A 20,991-nucleotide genomic window follows, 5' to 3' on the forward strand; every position below is an offset into this window, starting at 1 on the left:
CAAGCCAGTAGTGATGTACAAAAGAGTGGGCCTATGTATGTAAAATTAAATGCTCAGAGCTGAATCCCTTGCTTTAATATTTTCATATAAGAGACTAGAAAATCAACTGGTAGCATCTTAAGATATCTTTTTTCAGAGAGCAGTTCTATGGTCTATTCTGCTTCCTCAAAAATCTAAATCAAATTTAAAAACTATTTTCTAGAAACAAAATTGTTCCTGCAAATTAATAAGTAAGTAATCCTTTTGTCAGAAAGAAATTCACTACTCTACTTCTTGGGAAGCATTTATGCATATAAATATCTTTTGTAGTAAAAGCATTGTTTATTTATGCATTCATTCATTCGATCAATGTATATGGTAGCTATTTTACAAAAAAGAGCTCAGGGTGGCATATAAGGGCTAAAAACAATTGACAACAACCATGATGTCCAAGGTCACTAATACAACCCAACTCATAACCAACAGAGCTCATCTAACCATTTGGCCCAAATTACCTGGGGGGACAGTCAAGTCTTCAATAGCTTATAAATAGCTAAAAAGGCTGGGGCCATCTGGATCTCTAGAGGGATATTGTTTCATTGAGCAGGTGCTTCCACAGAGAAAGCTTTACTCTGGGGTCCAATAAGATGACATTATCTAATGAAAGGGATCTGAAATATGCCCTCCACGATAGATTAGTGAGGTAAGAAGACAGTATGGGAATCAAGTTGTCCTGCAAATAGCCTGGCCCTGTGCCATGTAGGCTTTATAAGTAATGACCAGCACCTCCCAAAAGTCCACTGGGAGCTGGTGCAGTGGTGCTATATAGGCCTAAAAAGAAACACCAACAGCTGCAGCTTCTGAATGCCTTTCAGGTCCATTGTAGAGTGCATTACAGTAATCCAAATGGGAGTTGATTAAGGTGTGAGTCACTGTTAGCAAAGCTCCTGGTCCAGGAATGGGTGCAATTAGTGCACAATTAACTTGAACCAATGTACTCCTAGACATGCCTACCATTTCTTCTTCAAGCAGGAGACATGAGTGTAGGAATTACACACTGATTAAAAGTCCCCCCACACAGATGGAAAATTTCTGGATCCTTGTGGGGAGGGTTAGGGATTGGAGGTTTTAAAACTGTTTGGCCTTGCCAGGGTTAAGCAGGCGCCTTAATCCAAACCTCAACACCCTCATGCCATTGGATAAGAATCTTGATGGCATCACCTGGCTGGCCCAAGACAGAAATTTATAGTTTGGTTCATTATTGAACAGTAACATAGGCAGCTTTTCAGAAGGCAGCTTTAGCAAGTGTAACAAAGAAATGTTGAATATTGTTGAGCAACTCCTTTTCTTAATGTAGGTGAATGATGACCAAAGCCCTTCCACACTCAACCACTATGTTCATCTCCAAGAGAGGCCAATCAAGCAGACCATCACCAGGTAAAAAAAAAATGAATGAAATTGCAGTGTAGTTGGTAGAGTAACTATACACAAATAGAACTTCTGTGGACTGTATAGGCCAGGGGTGTCAAACTCACATTGTCACATGATATATCGGGACTTTTTTCCCCTTCGCTAAACCAGGCATGGACACGGCCAGCACATGACACATCTGTCCTGTGGGCCGGGAGTTTGACAGCCCTGGTACAGGCTAATACTAAATGACAAAAAGACACATAAAGAGACATATAAAGAGACACATAAAGAGACATTAAAAAGACACATAAAGAGACACTATCTGAGTTCTTAATGTTGGCCAGCCATATTTGCAGGCCATATGGGGAAAATCTGCAACTCACTGGTATGACATGGTTAGCATGAAAATCTTCCATGTTCAACCTTGGCAGCTCTAAATATGGCTGGAAAAAACTCATGACTGAAAACCTGAAGAATTGCTAATCAGGACAAACAGTTCTGAGCTAGAAGTGTGCATAAAGGCTTTGACTTGACATAAATCGATCCTCCACATGAAACAAACTTTTTTCCATTTTCTATTCTGAGCTGTTCATTGTTGCTTCTTCCTATAGGCAGGCCTTGACCCTTCTTTTTGATACTTTCCACAATGAGGTGGATGCATTCTTAGCAACTGAGGTAAGATGGCAGTCTTCAGAGTTTGAGGGGGGCGGGCAATATGTTGATGGCAAGCTCAATTTCAGGAAATGGCAGGCACATTGGACCCTCTCATGGCTGGACATGTCAGTAGCACTTCCAAAGCATAACCTCAGAGACCTGTGCTGAAATCAGAATGGTAAATCCCAACCCCAGCAGCAGATTAACAGCTGTTGAAACCAGTCAATGGTTGGGTTGGGTTGATGCTGCTACTACTGCTATGTTTATCATCCTCAAGATAAAGGGCATAGAGTGGACATGTTGCCACACATGATGAGTAAGTTTCATTGTTGCTACCTCTAAAGAGCCCATCCTGAGTGGGTACTCCAGATTTGGTGCTTGCCTGAATTATGCTTTTAAATAATATTTGGGACTTTGCTGTATTATTTGATGTGACTGAATATTACTAGACATGTAAGTATTATCCTTTTGTAATCTCTAGGATGTGAAATCACCCATCCAAAATGTTGCAATGGGTAGCCTAGCAATTCTACACCTCTTCTTCTAAGTCACTCTCATCTCTAATTCCTGACAACCACCCTATTGCAAGGCTTACACTTTTCAGAATTTGTACCCTTATGTTTATCTTCTTGCTTCCTACCACAGCTTGTTTGAAGAACAGCAGAATAAGAAGGTTCTGAGCTTTGTTTGTTTACTAATTTATTATTCAAATTTGTGTAGGCACCCATCTTATAGAACAAAGATATGCAACTTTTGCGGGGGCTGAATGATACATTCAGTCTTCCAGAAGATATCTAGGGCTGGCTGCCCATAGTAGAAAGGTCTAGAATACATGAACAATTGTAGTATGTTAGGCAGCACCAAGGCTGGCTCTTGAAAAAATATATATACTGGTAGCACATGCTTGCAGAGAAGGTGCATCACAGTTTGACTGGTATCAGTAAAAATTAAAATCAGATATGAACAATGAGAAGCAGCAGCTGAGCCTGGGTTGCTTTGTTATTTTAGTAATGGTGGGCAGGATGGCTATGGGAAGCATTGGGTGGTGAAATGGCAGCGGCACTTGAGGGACCAAGTGATGCAAGAAAGTCTTCAATAATATTGTGCAAGACATTTCAGCATAAAAGGACTGTAATTCATAGGTTCGCTGCTACATTGGTGGTAAATTTGAAGAGCTCAGAGGCTCCATCCAGGCCTTTTGCGGGGGCTGGTTGTGTACCTCTATTGTAAAGCAGTATAACATCTGATAGCTTTTGTGTGCTTTGGTTACTCATTTGAAGATACTGAAAATAGTATTATAATAATAAAACAAATATTTTGTGATAATTTAAAGAAAATAAGCGGTAAACATATTTCCCCCACTGTGGTTTCCTCCAGTATGTTCCCCCCCCCCCATCTCATTGCTCACAGCTTGTTTTATTTCCTTTCTGAAACTGATCAGAGAAGGGTTTTTTTTACTGCTTCTTTAATGGGACTAGGTCTGCCTATAAAGATAGGCAGTTAACGCAGTTCTTACTCACTTCACATTTTCCTCATTCCATTTTGACTGCTTTATGGGAGTCAGATTTCCCAACATAAAGTTGGGACTGTCAGCATAAGGGTACTTGGGATGGCAGCCAAGAGGCTGTACTATATAGCAGTATGAACTATCAGTCAAAGCAGGAAAGAAAAAAGAAAAAAAATGGGTGTAGAGAAGTGGTTCTCAGGTTCTGTTTTTTACATTGTCAGCAGAGCACCATAAGGTAGAAAGTTCCTCTTTGTTTCAGTTTTCCTTCCTTTTAGAGATAGTTGTATATGTATGCATCAATGCATTTTGGTTTTGCTGCCAGGATCAGATCTTTGTGAAGCTTTGGCCTTTGCCCAGCCTTTTCTTTCCATTTAGAATAATCTGTGTTATTCAACTTTTGATGCAGAGATTAGAATGTTTGTTCTAGATCATATGAGTCATTGAAGTATGGGATAAGGAAGCAAGAGATCCTTGGAGTTCTTGCAGATGTGATACATAGTCAGCACTGAGTGTAAATGTTCTCCTTATTTTTGTCTCGTATTTTCTTACTATTATACAGTTACTGAAAGGTAAAATATTTTATGTCCATAAGGACACAACTGAATAGCTGTGATACAAAAGAGTGGAAAGAGGAATTGAAGAAGAACAAAGAACATGAGTTTAGAGTGGCAGATCCTTTTAAATGAAGAGACATACTGAAATCTTCAAAAAAATTTATGTGAAGCATTTCCTTTGACTCTTCCTGATTCAGAACTTATAATTTAAGAACTTACAGAACTATAAAGAATTGAATAGAATAAGTCTCCACTCAATTGAATGGGACTTACTTCATAAGCGTGCGCTGACAAAATTTGTGACTCACTATGTCATAGAAGTCATAGAATAACAGAATTGGAAGGGACCTTGGAGGTCTTCTAGTCCAACTGCTTGAGCACTAGGATACCTAGATCCCTCTCACAGATACCAGATATCACCTATCCTATAGTTGTATATTTGGGTTTTTTTTGCCTATGTATAAAACCTTACTTTTTTAGCCACTGAATTAGATTTTGTTGGATAGGGCACAGTGTTCAAATCTCAAGAACCTTCTGATTTTGAGCCTATCTTCTAAAATGTTTGTTGTTGCCTCATTTGGTGTTATCTACAAATTTGATGAGTTCCCCTTTTAATCCTCTTATTAAATAATTTATGACTAGGTTGAAGAATACTGGGCCTAAGACAGAGCATGAGGTATCCCACTGCATGCTTCCTTCCGTTTTAGATATTGTAGTGTCTAAACATTGAGGACTACACACTGAGTATGATTGGTCAGCCAGTTGAGAATCCATCTAATGGTGATACTATCTATCCCACATTTTTCTATTTTACCAAGAAGTAGACTGTGGTCTACTTTCTCAAATGCCTTACTGAAGTCTAAGTAAACTATGTCTACAATATTTCCCTCAACTAATGTAGTCACTTTGTCAAATAATGCAATAAGATTTGTCTGGCATGATCTGTTTTTAACAAACCCACATTGGCTTTTAGTAATAGCTTTGCTCATTTCTAAGTGTACCCAGATCTGTTGCTTAATTATCTTTTTCAGGATTTTCCCAGGTATTGAGGTCAGGCTAATTAATCTGTAATTTCCTGGGTCCATTCCCCCCCTCCCTTTTGAAGATTGGAACCACATGCAGTTCTCTGGTAGTTTCCCATTGCTCCAGTGGTTTTGAAACATTTGGTTTGTGATTCTGAGATCATGTCTGCCAGCTCCTTCAGAATCCTGGGTTGCAATCCACCTGGTCCTGGCAATTTGAACTCATCTAGAGTGAATAGATAATCTCTTACCATTTTGTTGCCTATTTTGACTTGTATTCCTATTGTGTCTTCTAGAGTACTGCTATTGATTGGTTAGTCTCCCCCCTTTTAAAGATAGATGCAATTAAGCAATTCCCACTTTCTCCCTGCTACCTGTTACTTCCTTGACATCTTCTCCCATCTTCTCCCGATCATGATTGTATCATTATGATTATGTATCACTATGCTCAAAATGGTTGAGGTCAGAACCTCCATCATTAGATAAATTAGAGCGGGTGGTTTTATAAATGTGCATAGGGTGAAAAATATTGTCAAAGGGAAAAAAATATATAGTGCAAAATAAGGTAAAGTTTAAGCTTATTTGTTTAATTTCTATCCAATCTAAGAAATAAACAATTGATGCAATACTTGGGACAAATATTATGCAGTTTTTGTGTAAGTTGTATATATGAGAATGAGAGAAACACAGGGAATTTAACTATTCCTTATTCTGTTTAGAGATTATTCATAAACAAATAATTTCAAATACATATAAAATCCTAAACAATTCATATTTGATTTTGTAAAAGATTGAGTTGTTAAGTCCTCTGAAAAGGAAAAATAGTACTTTATAGCTGAATGTACATATAGAAATTTCAGAAAATGTTTGTGAAAGTGATTCTAGTTTCCACAGAGCACAATTTTTTACACTTTGCACATTGTTTTTCCTGTTTGATACACATCTATCCCTTTGTTTCCAGTTTTGCTTTATGGGATCCCATTTCTTCAAGTGCTGTCCAGTGAAGGAAGAGAAATATTTTTCTTCCACATCTTCTGCAAGTCTGATCGTTTCAGACTATATGCAACAGAACCTTCCCAGGTCTCTTATCCAAGAAATACCTGCATTTTGCTGGCAAATAGGTGCAGTAAGCAACAGTGCCCCTTAGTGGCAATTCTTTCTATACCTTCTGGAGCAATCACTTAAATTACCGTATATTGGTGGAAGATGTTAATACCGTGTTCTCATATAATAAGGCCGGGTCTTATTTTTTTTTAAGCCCCGAAAAAATGACTAGGCCGTCTTTTCAGGAGTGACTTAATTCCCCCACCCTTGCATCTTCAGGCGGATGGGCAGCGACGGCTTGGATGTTGACCTCGGCATTGGTGGGGCACTTTGTATAGGGGTCAACGCAGGCAGCACCATATCCGGGTGTGCAACAAAAGTACTTCCTAACAGCAAGCCCCCCCCCCACCATTCCCCCCATTTCGCATGTTTTAATGTAGGACTTAATTTGGGGGGAGGGGCTTAATTTCATTTCATGCCTATACAACATGCTGGGACTTCCTACTGGGGGAAGCCGTATTGTTGGAGAAACAGGGTAGTTTCTTTCACATGTCTTCCAAATTCTACATGAAGGAATTGAAACACATGAAATTCCTTCATGTAGAATTTGGAAGTCATGTGATGCTATCTTTTTTCTTTTAAATTCAAGTATGATTTTAATGTTGAAAAGCATTAAAGACATGTTTGAAGCCATATTTGAATTTAAGACAGAAAAGGTGGTAATATTTTTTCCACAACTTTCTGTTTAGTTTTTGGTCACAAAGATGGTGAAGAGAAAATAAAGACCATCTGTGCTAAAGCTCACAAAAGTTCAGTAGGATTTGTCAGAGGTGAGAAAGAGGAACAGACTCTTCTAAATTTAGAATGTTTACTGTAGTGGTGCTTTTTAGATAAATAACGTATATATATTTCCAATAGATACAATGACCTTGTTTTAACTAACCATAGATAGATAGTACTACATTGAAAACTCCAAACAGAAACTCTTACCTGTTTCACTCTTCCTGCCCTCTTTGACTCATGCAACTTCATTTAGTGCTTTCATTTCTGAGAATAGGAAGAAAGCAAAACAAAAGTTTCTCACTTTGATTTTGACAAGCTTCCCAAGGTATCCTGCTCTGAAGATATTCTTGCTGTTGCTTTTGGGAAGAAATATCCCACTGATATCAAAGGAGAGGAAATACTTGAATTCCACACCCATGCTGGCTAGATCTTAATGATTGTCAGGCTCCCAAGCCATGTGTTAATGCAAAGATATAAATAACATAATTGTAGCTTACTCTTCCCAATGTTTCAATTATTCATCCAGGGAGATTTCCAACTGAAAGCAGAGCGGGTAGTCCAGTCTGTCATGGCCATTTGCAATGCTTTGGCTGCTGTAGAATCCCAGGAAATCACTGCAGCCCTGAATCACCTACCACCTTGTCCATCTCGCATGCAGCCCAAAATCCAAAAGGTAAGAAGTGAGAGTCTGAAAAGTTTGGAAACAGCAAGCTTGAATTTTAACATTAGAGCCAAATAGATGAAAATGATAAGAGGGGAATTCAATGTATGTGAAGATAGGACAAGAGATGCTATTGCAGCTGCTTCCCCCCTCCCCCTTTTAGCTACAATAATGGTGTGTTGCCTTCTATCCAGTTACTTTCTGGAAATACGTTGCTTTCTGCAAAGGAACAATTGTTCTTTCTACCTTTTTCAGAGCAGGTGAGTTTATTTACTTACCCACATAGTTTTCTGTGCCACTCCAGACAAGTAAGACACTGATTAATATGTGAATAAGGTGAGAGTTTAAGTTACTGAAGCCCAGTCCGTTTTGGATTCTTTCATATTGTTCATTTACATGGCTTGGTTTTACAAAATACTACCGGTATGTGATAATTGGTAGTTCCAGCATGGTGCTGAGCTTAAAATAAATCACATTATGATTTAGTGCAATGTGTAAGCACAGACCAGCTAATGGAATAGTTTAGGATTAGGTGATTGGTAACTTATGACCATAACAAGATAGAAAGAAGAATTATTCCCTCATTCCCTCACTATCTTGACCTGCATAATAGATGTGGTGTGTGGGTGAACTTTAAGCCATTCGCATTAGCAGAACAAATGAAACCTGAGGCAGACCCTCAGAGATGATCTATTTTAAAAGTAGCATTTACAAACTGAACCTTTCTGAGCTTATGAACAATAGTCTGATCAAAGGAAATGCCCCTTGCCCAGGAGATAATTAAAACACCTATCTGGAAATGTGCTTACTTAAGACATTAGGAATTATCTCTGAGTTTACATTGACAGGTCAAATTGCTAGCCTGCCTGAATTGCATAAATAGATAGAGTAAAGAATCAAGCCAAATTCTGTAGATAACTAATGTTAGCAATGCTCTTTTAGATATGTAGAATTTCCCTATGTAAATCCCCAGCCCGCTTAGTTGTTGCTAAGATTTCTGGGAGTTGGTCCATCTGGAGGACCTTAGGTCAGAATAAAAAAATCAATGGGTACTTAACATTGGAGCAAAAGAGTAGGATGGGTGAATATTTGCTATGATTTAGTGAATAAACTTAGTTAGGATTCCTCATTATCTCTCACAGGTGGTTTTCGGAATTGAAACATGTCTCTGTACTGTATATAAGGTGGTCAACTCATTAACATTAACTATTTTCAACTTTGTTTTTCTTTCCTGAATAGGATCCAAATGTTTTGGCCATGAGAGAAAACAGAGGTAAAAATTTCCTCTCTAATTAATGAATTCTGGAGTCAAAAGCAGTGATAGTGTGATATTGGTTAAAACTTTTTCTACCCATTTTCACAATTGAAATAGATTCAGTTTTCATTCATAGAGCAAGCCATATGAATACCAGCATGTTTTGTACAGCAGTAGACACATCAAAACTTTATAGAAAATGAGCATTCCAGGGAAGAAAATAGTATTCAGTTCAGTGCTGAAGAACTTGGCATTGTCCTTGCTTTGGGTTTTTTGTTTGTTTGTTTTATTTTTTTGTGGCCTAGGAAAACTGATTTTTATATAGATGTTAAGTGATACTACCGACATTAGTCAAATGATTATTGGTAGAAAAGAAGGCAGCCTCTTTTCACAACACATGATTAGGACATGTTACTTAAGATATTAGAAATTGTTTTCTGGAAGGCATGAACCAACAGTCCAAATGAGTAACTTTGGAGAAGAATGTGCTACAGTACACCTAGACTGAGTTCACACACTCTGATAAGACATGGTTTCTTTAATCAGCTTTGCCCCCCAAAAAACCACACTTGGCTGAGGTTGCTAAAACATTAAGCAATAAACAAACATCCTTCAAAAATGACAGTTGCAAGATTCACTCATGCTAAGCCAAAAACAAACCATGTTATACAAGTAAGCAAGTAAAGATTTTATTTGTTATTTCCAAATGTTTAGGTTTTAATTTTTAAGCAATTTTTGCAAAATTTGCAAATTATGTTTTGTATACAGCATGTTGAACCAAAAACAAGCCTTATACCTAGGAATTTAGAAGTAGGGAACTCCATAATGGATGAGCACCACTTACAGAACAACATCACTGTGATCAAAATGTTTGCCATATGTATAAGCTCCACAGGGACATTTTCTTGATGGGCAGTTAAAAATGAATTCTAGAATTCATTCTAAATTCTCACAATATCTAAATAGATTCCTCTCTCCAACAGAGAAAATTGTAGAAGCTTTGACAGCCTCTATCTTGGATCTGGTGGAGCTGTATTGTAGTACCTTCAATGCAGACTTCCAGACAGTGGTACATGGGAATAGAAAGCATTCATTCTCCCAAGAAGCCCGACTGCTTTCCTGTCCTCTCTCCTTCAGGGTCTATGCTACCCATCGTATACCCATCACCTGGGCTACAAGGTAAACAAGAACATATTTTTGTAATAACTTGGCAATGTTTGGCAAAGGACAAGAGGCATTTAAAGCTAGACCTAGGGGCTAGGTTTAAGACATCAGTCTTTAAGTCCACCTTCAAATGAGAAAGCTTGCTAGGTGACTTTGGGCCACAAAGTTCCTTTTAGCTCTGTGTGCCTCACATAGATAATAGTGGAAAAGGTACTGCTGTGTATGGCAAAAAGATGAAATGGAATATTAAAATAATAATGTACAAGACTACAGCTATTGGAGGGATACTGGGAAGCTTCATTCCCATTTTGAAGTGGCCAGTCACTTATATCAACAAAGACATCCTTTCTGGCACATGGGAGAGGGCATCTCTTGTGGTTCCCAGGCTATGGAATGCATCCCCAAGGAGATGTCTTTGGTCCCCTTTCCCAGTTTTAAAGAGAATGCTAAAAACTACCATGTACTGATCTTAAGTTAATTGCATTGTCTTGTTTTTATGTTTTATAGATTTCCTTTTAATTGTTCTAGGCTGACTCGAGTGTTGTATGAAATATAAATCTAATAAAATAACCAGGATTGTAGAAAATAATCTTCTATGAAGATCGCCAGGGTTCACTTTTGCCATTGGGGTGTAAAAATCAGAGACAGCATCCATAAGGGAACTGTATATTTAATAGTACACATTCCACTCCTTTCCCCATGACAGGCTCTTTAAAGTACCTTTAAAGAGGGTCTATTCCCCCTGAAAGAATGAGATTAGCTGGTCAGATGAACAAGGTCTAAATACAAGATTCTTTGTTCTCCTGCAAGTCTGATTCTGGAAACTCCCTGGGATGCTCCACTAGCACAGTCCATAGTTAGCTACCCTCCCTCCTGGGCTTGGCTCTATATACAGTGACAGATGGCTGCTTCTCAGCCTGGGCTTCCCCTCTTGGACCAAAGACTGCTAGTGGAGGGGACTCACCTAATGGATATAGAGACAATAAGAAGTGTGTGTGGTGGTGGGGGGTGTTTCTTTGTAAACACACTTTGCTCATGTGTTTTCATTCCAATAAAGACAGGGATGCAGTGACTGGGAGTAATCCACCTCCCCAGCAGCAGGAACACGTGAGAGGTGGTTGCAGAAGTTAGCTGCCATCCCTCCAGGGACCTCTTGCTTTTGTTCCATCCTTAATGTATTCCACTGAATGAGTGATTCTGAACAAAAGCAGTAGCCTGGGAAATCCAAGTCTGTCCTGACCTTTGTTACCCAGTAAGCCCTCCTAGCATCATCGCTTGGCACCTGTCACATGGCTGGCCTTCTGACAGAGCATCCTGTGATGGCATTCTATGCCTCTCCAGCTGGCTGAGAAGGAAGTAGAGAAACACTTCTGAAAAGATAATAACCCCAGGAAGCACCCTGTGGTTGGTCTGTTGGGTGTGAGTGTGTGTGTGTGAAAATCTGTGGGAGAACTGTCCCTTTCTAGCCATCTTCCTCCTCCTCCCTTGTTCAACTATCTGAGCTGAAAAAATGACTTGGATAAGGCATCTTTCAACTGAGATTTGGATCAGTTCAAAAGGTGACTTAATTTAGATTTAAAAAAGGTTTGGTTTAGACACTCCAATCCTGGCCATAACTTGAATATAATGTGTTGGGTTGGATTTCTGTGCCCAAAGTTACACCTTTATTGGATGCCAGAAAAAAAGACTCAGGATTTTAAGATAATAGCAAAAATTGTAAACTTTAGAATCTTGAAATGTGGAAATTTCCCTTTAAAAATCATAGACATGAAAGAGGATATTATTTTGGTTGTGATACAGTCATCCAAATGTTTAGACTGGATTTGGCATTTTTATCAATCTAACCCTAACCCCTCTCAAGGACCTGGGATAAACAGATAAAAAACTGTTTGATGGTGTGTGAAATATGGTCACAGGATGTTGTCTTGTGCAATTGACTGTTAGTGATTTTGTCAAACCTGATGGTGTTCAAGTGGTTATTGTTATTCCAAAGTGTAAATCCATTTGCTCAAGTATATTAGTCATACACACACACACACACACACACACACACATGTCCACCGGGAGGGAGGGAGGGAGGGAGAGAGAGAGAGAGAGAGAGAGAGAGAGAGAGACCTGCTAGCTTTATAAAGCTTTATACAGCTTGAAGATTTTTGTTTCTTGCCCTCCAGGATTTTCATTGGTATGTCACATAACCAATCATACAAAACAAAGCCAGTATTATTTTAATATGGAGGAAACGGGGACTATCCTATGACATTATAAGTATAGGTATATTATTATTATTAATTGTTCTTTTCCATCTCAGGCATACAAAAGTGGCTAATAATAGCTTTTAAAATTAAACAGAATGTAGGGAAATTTTGTTGAAAGACTGAAAGCAGAATTGATGCTAACCCAGCAAACATGCTTTCTTATTCTCCTGCTCACCTCTCAAACCAACTTCAGATAAAAGTTCTTTCAAGGCTTCCGAAAATTTATTGGCCTTTAATGAATCTCAGGTGGGGAAGGGAAATTATAGTTGAAAGCCATCTACTAATTGGAGATTCCTCTGGTTGCATGAATAATCTTTGGGCACATTATAGAGTGAACACAAATCATCTAAATTTTTCTTTTATTGATTGTAGCAAGCTGAATAGGAGTTTTCTGGGCTTGAGAATAAAACCAATTCTCACCTGTGAATCAGTTGCTGAACAGGAAATAAATCAAGGCATTTTTTTTCATGTGAACCTCCTATTTTTTCTGCATTGCAGTTACACGTTACTGAAAGCCTCCATTTTTCTTTTCTTTCTTTTGCATTGTGAGATAATGAGAATTTGCTCGTCTGACCTTTATTGTCATCCATCTTTCTGCAGCTACGAAGATTTCTACCTCTCTTGCTCACTCAGCCATGGGGGAAAGGACCTTTGCACTCCTCTGCAAACCCGAAAAGCTCATGTATACAAGTACCTCTTTCATCTAATCATCTGGGACCAACAGTAAGGCATCATCTCTTTAATCTGCCTTTGAAGTATAAGAACGGGAGAGAGCTTGTACATTCTTAATGTGGGGAGAGAGATAATGGCTTTTTTAAAAATGTTTTTCTGTGAAATGACTACTGTTCAGTGGCAAAGGATATGATACACTATCTCCCAAGAAGGCTCAATCCATTTTTAAAATCTCAAGACAATGTGTCAGGAACCCAACACTGTGCCTCAACTAGCCTGGAATAGTTATAATTGAGTATCATCAACATACGTACTGATAAGAGGTATGTGTGCGTGTGTGTGTGTGTGTGTGTGTGTAAGCACCCCTTCAATTCATTCTTGATTCCTGGTAACCACCTAGACAAGTACATGAATTGGCATTTCAGAAATAGCTTGCTGTTGCTTTCTTCTTGGGGCTAAGAGATAGTGACTGGCCCAGTCACCCAATGAGCTTCATGCTAAAAATTGAAATAGAACTCACAGCTTCATGTTTTGAAGCTTGATGTTTTAACCACTATGCCAAACTGACTTCAAGCTGGCAATGCCTCACCCAACCTGGCAAATAACTTCTTCTATAGTTTATATTAAATACAGTGGGGAAAGAGAAACAGAGCCTGTGGCATCCCTCATTGGACAGTGGTGGGATTCAACCAGTTCGCACCACTTCGGCTGAACCGATTGTTAAATTGCTGGCTGGCCCCTCCCCTCCCCACCCTGTCCCTCCCAGGTAAGTGCAGGGAGGCCTACTAGGCCCAAAATGGGATGGGGGGAGTTGCGGTGTGCCCCCCCCTGCCTGTTTTTGCTGCCAGGGGGCTGCAGGGAGGCCTACTAGGCCCAAAATGGGGCATGAGGGAGTGGTACCCCCCTGTAACTCATTTTTGCTCCCAGGGTGGCTGCAAGAGGCCAAGTGCTGCATGTCACCCCCTGGCCATGCCCACCATGGCCATGCCCATCCAGCCGGTCATTAGGGGAGAAAACTGGTTGTTAAATTATTTGAATCCCACCACTGTCATTAGAGTACTCGGAAGCTTGACTATTCTACCCCCTTGTGCAATTATGTTTATAGGAGTTCTGGTGGCGCAGTCGTTAGAATGCAATATTGCAAGTAAACTCTACCCACAGCCTGGAGTTCGATCCTGATGGGGCTCAGTATTGACTCAGCCTTCCAGCCTTCTGAGATTGGTAAAAAGACGGCCTGTATTGTTAGGGTTAATATGCTGACATTGTGAACCACTCAGGGAATACTATAAAGCACGATGCAGTGGTATATGAGTCTTAAGTGCTATGACTATCACTGTTATTCACTCAGGCAGGAATAAATTCCTGCAAAACTGTGTCATTCATCATCAGTCTTCCAGAAGAATACCATTTATTAGTGGTATCAAATCCTTCTGAGAAGTCCAACAGGCCCAAGAATTGTATATTCCAGACCTGACAAAATAATTCTATCAGTGCTAGTGCTGTTTCTGGCCTATGTTCAGAAACAATTTGATACCAGAACACTTTCTTCCTTTATCAGAACTCAAGGTAACTTTAGAATATGCTGGTCTGCCCCAAAATAATAGATCAGAATATCTATGTTGAATGAATTAGACAATGTTCAGTACATTGTGTCATCCAGTAGCAAAACAAAGCAGCCTTTATAAAATAACAGAGTGCCTGACTACCCATTGAACATAAACTCATGCACTGATAGTTATTGTTTATCGTCCTTTTTAATGGAAATTCTGCTTTATGTAATAAGGAGTAGAGAAGCAATATAGGGATGTGATTGTTACCTATTTTCTATCCATTGTTTTTCAATTCCACATCAGAATTTCCACAGTGCTCCAGTTCTGCTTTTTGAGGGCATAAATATAAGAAGCAACTCTACAACGGGACTTTATTTCTAATATTCCTATGCTATGATCTAAAATTGTTCTAAAACATACAAAAACCACACAAAATCAGAAGTCTCTACAGGGCTTGAAAACTGTAGGTTGCTTTTCCATGCGCTGAATTTTTATAAAATAACCAAAATCCCCTATCAATAAAAATGGGAAAAGCTTACAAAGCATGTAGTGCATATTACTCTTAAATGAAGCTATTATTCCATAGCTTCTGTACTATCGTCTTTTTTTTTTTTTCATGAGTAACCAATGTGTGGCTTTCCGGCCAAGTATCTGTTGGAAACTAGCTTGCAATATTAGAGGAGGAGGAACACAGTAAACATAAAGAAAGAGGCTTCAGGCACGATTTTGGTGGCTTTTTGGCACATGCCCACGATGTGTTTGCAAACTTCAATCTGATCTTAAAAGGTGGGGGGGGGGACTGTTTTTTATTTGTTTGGGTGAAATGGGGGTGGATAGGCTCACAGAGAACAGATGGTGCAAAAGTGACAAACTGGTCTGCTATGCAAAGTGTAATTTGTCCCTAACTGCTTTTGTGATTCTGCAAAATAAACCCTGCATGCTTGGACAGTTCTTCTCAAGGGCAGATGTCTACATTTGGGAATCTGACAAAATAACTTCCGAGGGATATCGGATTGCAAAGCAACGGAGAGGGACAGGTTTCTTCTGTTAACCCTACACTCCCTGCCAGAGGATATATAGTATACTTTGGAGTTGTCAAGGTGGTGGATAAGAGAACTAGATCCGAAAATAGCTCAGGCAGCAAGAAGTTTGCTGCCCGCTGTTGAGCTACAGATAACACTTAGTATTTTTATTAAGCCATCTGAAAAGGCCGTGTGAAAGAGATAATTTTAGAAGTTGTCTCTTCCAGCGAAGAAAACCCTCTAGAATCACTGGAGACCACCATGGAAGGTGTGACCTAAACTTCTCTTGGTAGGAGTGCTTTATTCAAGCAAGTAAAAATGGATTAAACTCCAGAGCGAAAAAGCTGGAATGAGGCGCCTACCATGTAGCTGTTTCTGCAAACCCCTAGCTAGCTACCAGAAGGGTTTACAGACATGAAAGATTTTGTACAGCACCTTTGGGCGGTCTTTGGGTCTCTATGAGGCTTCCCTGAGCACAGGCGTGCCCTCCAGCCTTGCTTACGCTACAGGATCAGCCTAGGATTCAGTTGGAAAACTTAAAGTAGCTGTATAGAATGGAGGAATGGAAACTTTGGAAGAAGGTTAGTGTGCCCTTCCCTTCCCTTTAATCCAGCCCAAAAACCTCCAGATGAAAATTTGGCATAGAGAGGAGTTATGTGGAGGTTTTCTGCAGTGGTGATTCTCTCCTTTTGGAATTTGGCTTTAGCTCCAAAGTCCATTTTGTATGGCAGAGCTTACCCATGGTATCTGGGTGGCATTAATAAATATATTTCTAAGGATATGCTACATGTCGTTTTCTCAGCATTAATAACCACTTGTCAGCTATTGAAGACAGAACTTTTAGGCAAAAGAAGTGGTGTTTTCTGCATTTTTTTCACCATTTAAAATGTTTGGGAATGTGATTCTCTACTTGATGTCTTAGTAACTACCAGCGCTATCTTTTGTATTTATTTAAAATGAAATACCATAGTTGTTCATTTGCTATAATGTTGAATGCTTAACTTGCACAACCTTAAATTAACTCTTGATTCAGCTGTGGAGCTGGCTGTGATCAAATTAACTTCCTTCAATTCATTCAGTTCCTGTAAAATTATAATGGTATTGAGAAAAGGCAAAGTAAAGCTCTCAACACTTTCATCCTCCTAAACTGTATTTTGAATAACAAAACAGTTAGTGAAGTGTGAGGATAATTGTCATGTTTATTTCAATGGTTAGGAAGCTATTCAGCTCTTTATATAAAGACTCTGTGTCCTACAATTATAAATTCTAGTATGTGTATTAGAAATCTCTAGTTCAGATGCTAATCCTTTCTCATATAAACATTGCACTGTGTATTGTTGTCTCTAGAAGAACACAAATCATTTTCTTTCCTAGTAATTTAGCCTTTTGTTTCTGAGCCTCAAGAAGAAAAATCCTAAATACTAAAAATCTTCTTTTGTTTGCCTTTTTCCATACGAAGAACTAACTATTTCCTTCTGCCAGAATAGAGTGAGTCATGTTGCCTTAACCATGCTTTCCTCACTCACCCCCTCCAATGCTGTGCAGCAAAAGCTTCGATGAGATACTGGTGTTAGAGCAGTGATAGTTTTTCAGAGTGACCTATTTCTTCTTTGGCAGTAGCTATTTTTCAGAAATATTCGTGCTTTAGCAAAGAATCAATATGATTTGGAGGCTGGGGGGGAATGTCCCAGTCCTCTGGCCTACTTTTCTTTTACACATTCTTTGATAAAGAGATTAAATACATCAATACACCAAATACATTAATACAAAATTTTTACTTAACTAGCACAAAACAAAATGGAAGCTGGAAAAAAGAATTTATCACAATTTAAGTCTGTAGAATTGCTTACAGACTTAAATTTTGAGAAAGCTGGCTTGAGAAAGCTTTTCATACAAGCTTATGAAGATTACTGCACATCTTTATCTTTAAACACAAAAGATGTGTTCATTTTGGGATACCTGCCTATCCAATTCAGCCCTGCCATTTAATATGTTGCAGTGTCCCAGAGCAGCCATCCTCAGCCTGGGTGCCCCCAAGATTAGAAACCTGTTACATGCAGATTTCTCGAGCCAACATACCCAGTGGAGAATAAATTCCAGAACAATGTTAAACTTGGGGATACTGTGAGAAATTAAAAGGAAAAGTACAATTATTTATTTTAGAAGGCTTGCTAAAAGGAAGCCCAAACACACCATATTGCCTTAGCACTTGCTTGCAATTGTCACATCTTTAGTGTTGGGACCTGCTAGCTAACATACATACACAGCAGACTGAAACAGGTTTAAATATTTCCTTTTTATCTAGGAAATGCTGAAGGTTCTTAGCATCTTCACTAAACAATGATCTTCAGAGTCACAAGAAAGATCATAAAATTAGAACACAACATAGTCCACAAACGTTTAATTTGTCAGATATATGCTGCACTGAAACTCAAACACCTAAAATACTATGATCTGACACCTCTACACGATTATTTCATTTCCAGTGCTAATTGGTTTATTGCATTTCAGTTGTTTGAGGTGTTACTTACACTTTGAAACCCAAGGAATAGCACTAAAGCTTCGTGAGTTCAAGTGAGGCTTGGCTTCCCTATAGCCATTGAGCTAAAGAAGTAGCACTAGATCCTGCCTAGACAAGAGAGATAAAATTGCATTTATTCATATTCTTTCATGTTTATAAGGATCCAGATTTGAATAATGAATTATATTTGCCATCTATTTGGTCTAAACCTCCTTATTTTTTTCCAATGGCCACTGAATGAAGAAAGGAATGAAGGAGGGGACAAAGTGGAGCATAAACCTAGCAAAGATGAATTACAGATAAAATACTGGGTTAAGATAAGATAGATAAGATAACCTTTGTTGTCATTTTTTACCTTGAACACACTTGCACACATTAAACATGAAATTCTGTTGCCTGCTCTCAAAAGAAAGCATATATTAACCCATACACATACATAACAGATATATATATATGATTACACACTCGAGCATTTGTATACACACACACACATATCAATCACTGCCCATTTTGAATACATAGCGGAAAGAAGAGACCTGAAAGTTCACAAGGTTGAGGCTATAAGAAACAAAACTGAATATTTTGATTGAACCATGATTGTTATGAAAAAGGCCTTTTATATGCTCTTTTTTAAAATATCAGCTACATATCAGTATAGTAAAATGGAAATCACAGAATATACAAGGGTCTGGAATCTGTGATTCTTGAGAAGGTGCTGAGTTACAGCTTCATGAAACCCCTTCTAGGATGGCCAAATGTACTGTGAATTTTAATTCAGCAGCAACTGGAGGGACATAGGTTTCCCAGTCCTGGGACTGCTGTGAGCAGCTAGTGAGATAATTATTTTCTGTGATGAAAATGCTGTAGTGGAAATCCAATAGAGCATTGCTTTAAAAAAACACTGTAATTTTAAGATAATTTATTGTAATCTCTTTCAGGATATGTTTCCCAGTTCAAATGAATTGTCTTCCCCGAGAGACTCTTCTGACAGCCACGCTCTTTGCTATTCCAGTCCCACCTCCTGGGAGCTCTTCGGAGACGAACAGGCAGCGCCGCACCCCAGAAGCTCTGGGCTGGGTCACTACCCCTCTCTTCAACTTTCGGCAGTAAGTGTGCCTGCTCTAATTACTTCTGTGGGAGGAATAGTGAACTCCACTGAGGATAAACAATGCAGCTTTTCAGAACATTGGTTTGAGATGAATTCCAAGGAGTTTGCTGTATTACTTTATTATAGCAAGCATAGAAAAGGAATCTGGTTGCAAAACTCTGAAGAACTCTCATCAATTAGAGTTCAACTCATCACAAAATATTCACTTAAATTGGCAGCTGAATGCATACTGTATACAGATAACCATATACTGTATATTCATTAGAATACATTGATATGAAGAGGAGAAAAAAATAGCAAGGCCAAAAGGACATGATTATATTCACCTTATTTTTAATTGAATCATTGGTGAATGGAATCAAACTTTCAAATAATAAGTGACTCGATGGTTCCTATTAATTGTTAGCCTTTTGCTGCTAAACACCTAAGCCACAGATATGGGGACATATAAAGAGTTGGAATGTATGTGATGCATGTATCCATGAAAAGATTGCCAAGAGAGACTTGCCTATCCACAAAATAGCCATAATGGTTGGGATGGACATTCCTAAAACAATACTTTACTGAACTAGCCCCTCTTACCATATGCTCTATCTATAATTTTCAAGAGACATTCCTCACAGAAATAGGAAGTTTTTCTGGTTATTTTTCCTTTAAAAAAATGTTTTACAAAATCAGACATTTCATGAAGCCTGGTGAGTTCTAGAAAAACGTTTGAGGGCATGTAAGTTCCTACAGGCATCAAATTACCTATTTCTGATCTGGATCTATTTTGTTGGTAACTATCCTTTCAGGGAAGAAACAGTGGCCCAGAAAAAGCTGTCCAGGATGGCTCAAATGACTGTGTGATTAGCCAGGAGATATAAATATAGCACCCAACATTCCCTTGTATGTTTTTTGCTGCAAAAGTAATCCAAGACTATTTTTAGATTTTGTCCTGTATAATAGAATAGAATTGAATTCTTTATTCTGTGGTTGGACACATAAGTGTGCTTAGACACACAAGGAATTTATCTTGGTGCAAATACTCTCATTATACATAAAAGAAAAGATACATTTGTCAAGAATCATAAGGTACAACACTTGATGATAGTCATAGAGTACATTAAGCAATCAAATCATACTAGGAAACAGTCTATATAAATCATAAGGATACAAGCGACGAAGTTATGGTCATACAGTCATAACTGGGAGGGGAGGAGTGATGAGAAGATTAACAGTAATAGTAGTGCAGACTTTGTAATAGTTGAACAGTGTTGAGGGAATTATTTGTTTAGCAGAGTGATGGCTTTCGGGGGAAAACTGTTCTTGTGTCTAGTTGTTCTGGTGTGCAGTGCTCTATAGCGTCAGGTAGGAGTTGAAACAGTTTATGTCTGAGATGTGAGGGGTCTGTAAATATTTTCACAGCCCTCTTTTTGACTCGTGCAGTACACAGGTCCTTGATTGAAGGCAGGTTGGTAGTAATCGTTTTTTCTGCAGCTCTAATTATCCTCTGAAGTCTGTGTCTGTCCTGTTGGGTTGCAGAACCAAACCAGACAGTTATAGAGGTGCAGATGATAGACTCAATAATTCCTCTGTAGGACTGTATCAGCAGCTCCTTGGGCAGTTTGAGCTTTCTGAGTTGGCACAGAAAGAACATTCTTTGTTGTGCTTTTTTGATGATGTTTTTGATATTAGGTGACCGTTTTAGGTCATGTGATATAGTAGAACCTAGAAATTTGAAGGTCTCTACTGTTGATACTGTGTTGTCTAATTTTGTAAGAAGTGGTAGTATGGAAGGGTTGCTTCTAAAGTCTACCACCATTTCTATGGTTTTGAATGTGTTCA

General features: G+C 38.7%; 1 protein-coding gene across 4 annotated transcripts in view; it reads left to right on the forward strand.

Annotated features, from left to right (window-relative positions):
* PIK3C2B (phosphatidylinositol-4-phosphate 3-kinase catalytic subunit type 2 beta) overlaps positions 1 to 20,991 on the forward strand; it is a 94,377-nt gene that overhangs the window by 39,671 nt on the left and 33,715 nt on the right. For all 4 annotated transcript variants that reach the window (XM_087929446.1, XM_026715564.2, XM_087929447.1 and 1 more), the window contains 7 exons: positions 1,337 to 1,416; positions 2,004 to 2,067; positions 7,483 to 7,629; positions 8,857 to 8,890; positions 9,856 to 10,051; positions 12,892 to 13,014; positions 18,995 to 19,162. In XM_087929446.1, the coding sequence (XP_087785572.1) occupies positions 1,337 to 1,416; positions 2,004 to 2,067; positions 7,483 to 7,629; positions 8,857 to 8,890; positions 9,856 to 10,051; positions 12,892 to 13,014; positions 18,995 to 19,162 (812 nt within the window). The remainder of the gene's footprint in view (positions 1 to 1,336; positions 1,417 to 2,003; positions 2,068 to 7,482; positions 7,630 to 8,856; positions 8,891 to 9,855; positions 10,052 to 12,891; positions 13,015 to 18,994; positions 19,163 to 20,991) is intronic.

Source organism: Pseudonaja textilis, chromosome 3, assembly GCF_049901715.1.
Source record: "Pseudonaja textilis isolate UNSWEBS1 chromosome 3, rPseTex1.2, whole genome shotgun sequence".
NCBI classification, from domain to species: domain Eukaryota; kingdom Metazoa; phylum Chordata; class Lepidosauria; order Squamata; family Elapidae; genus Pseudonaja; species Pseudonaja textilis.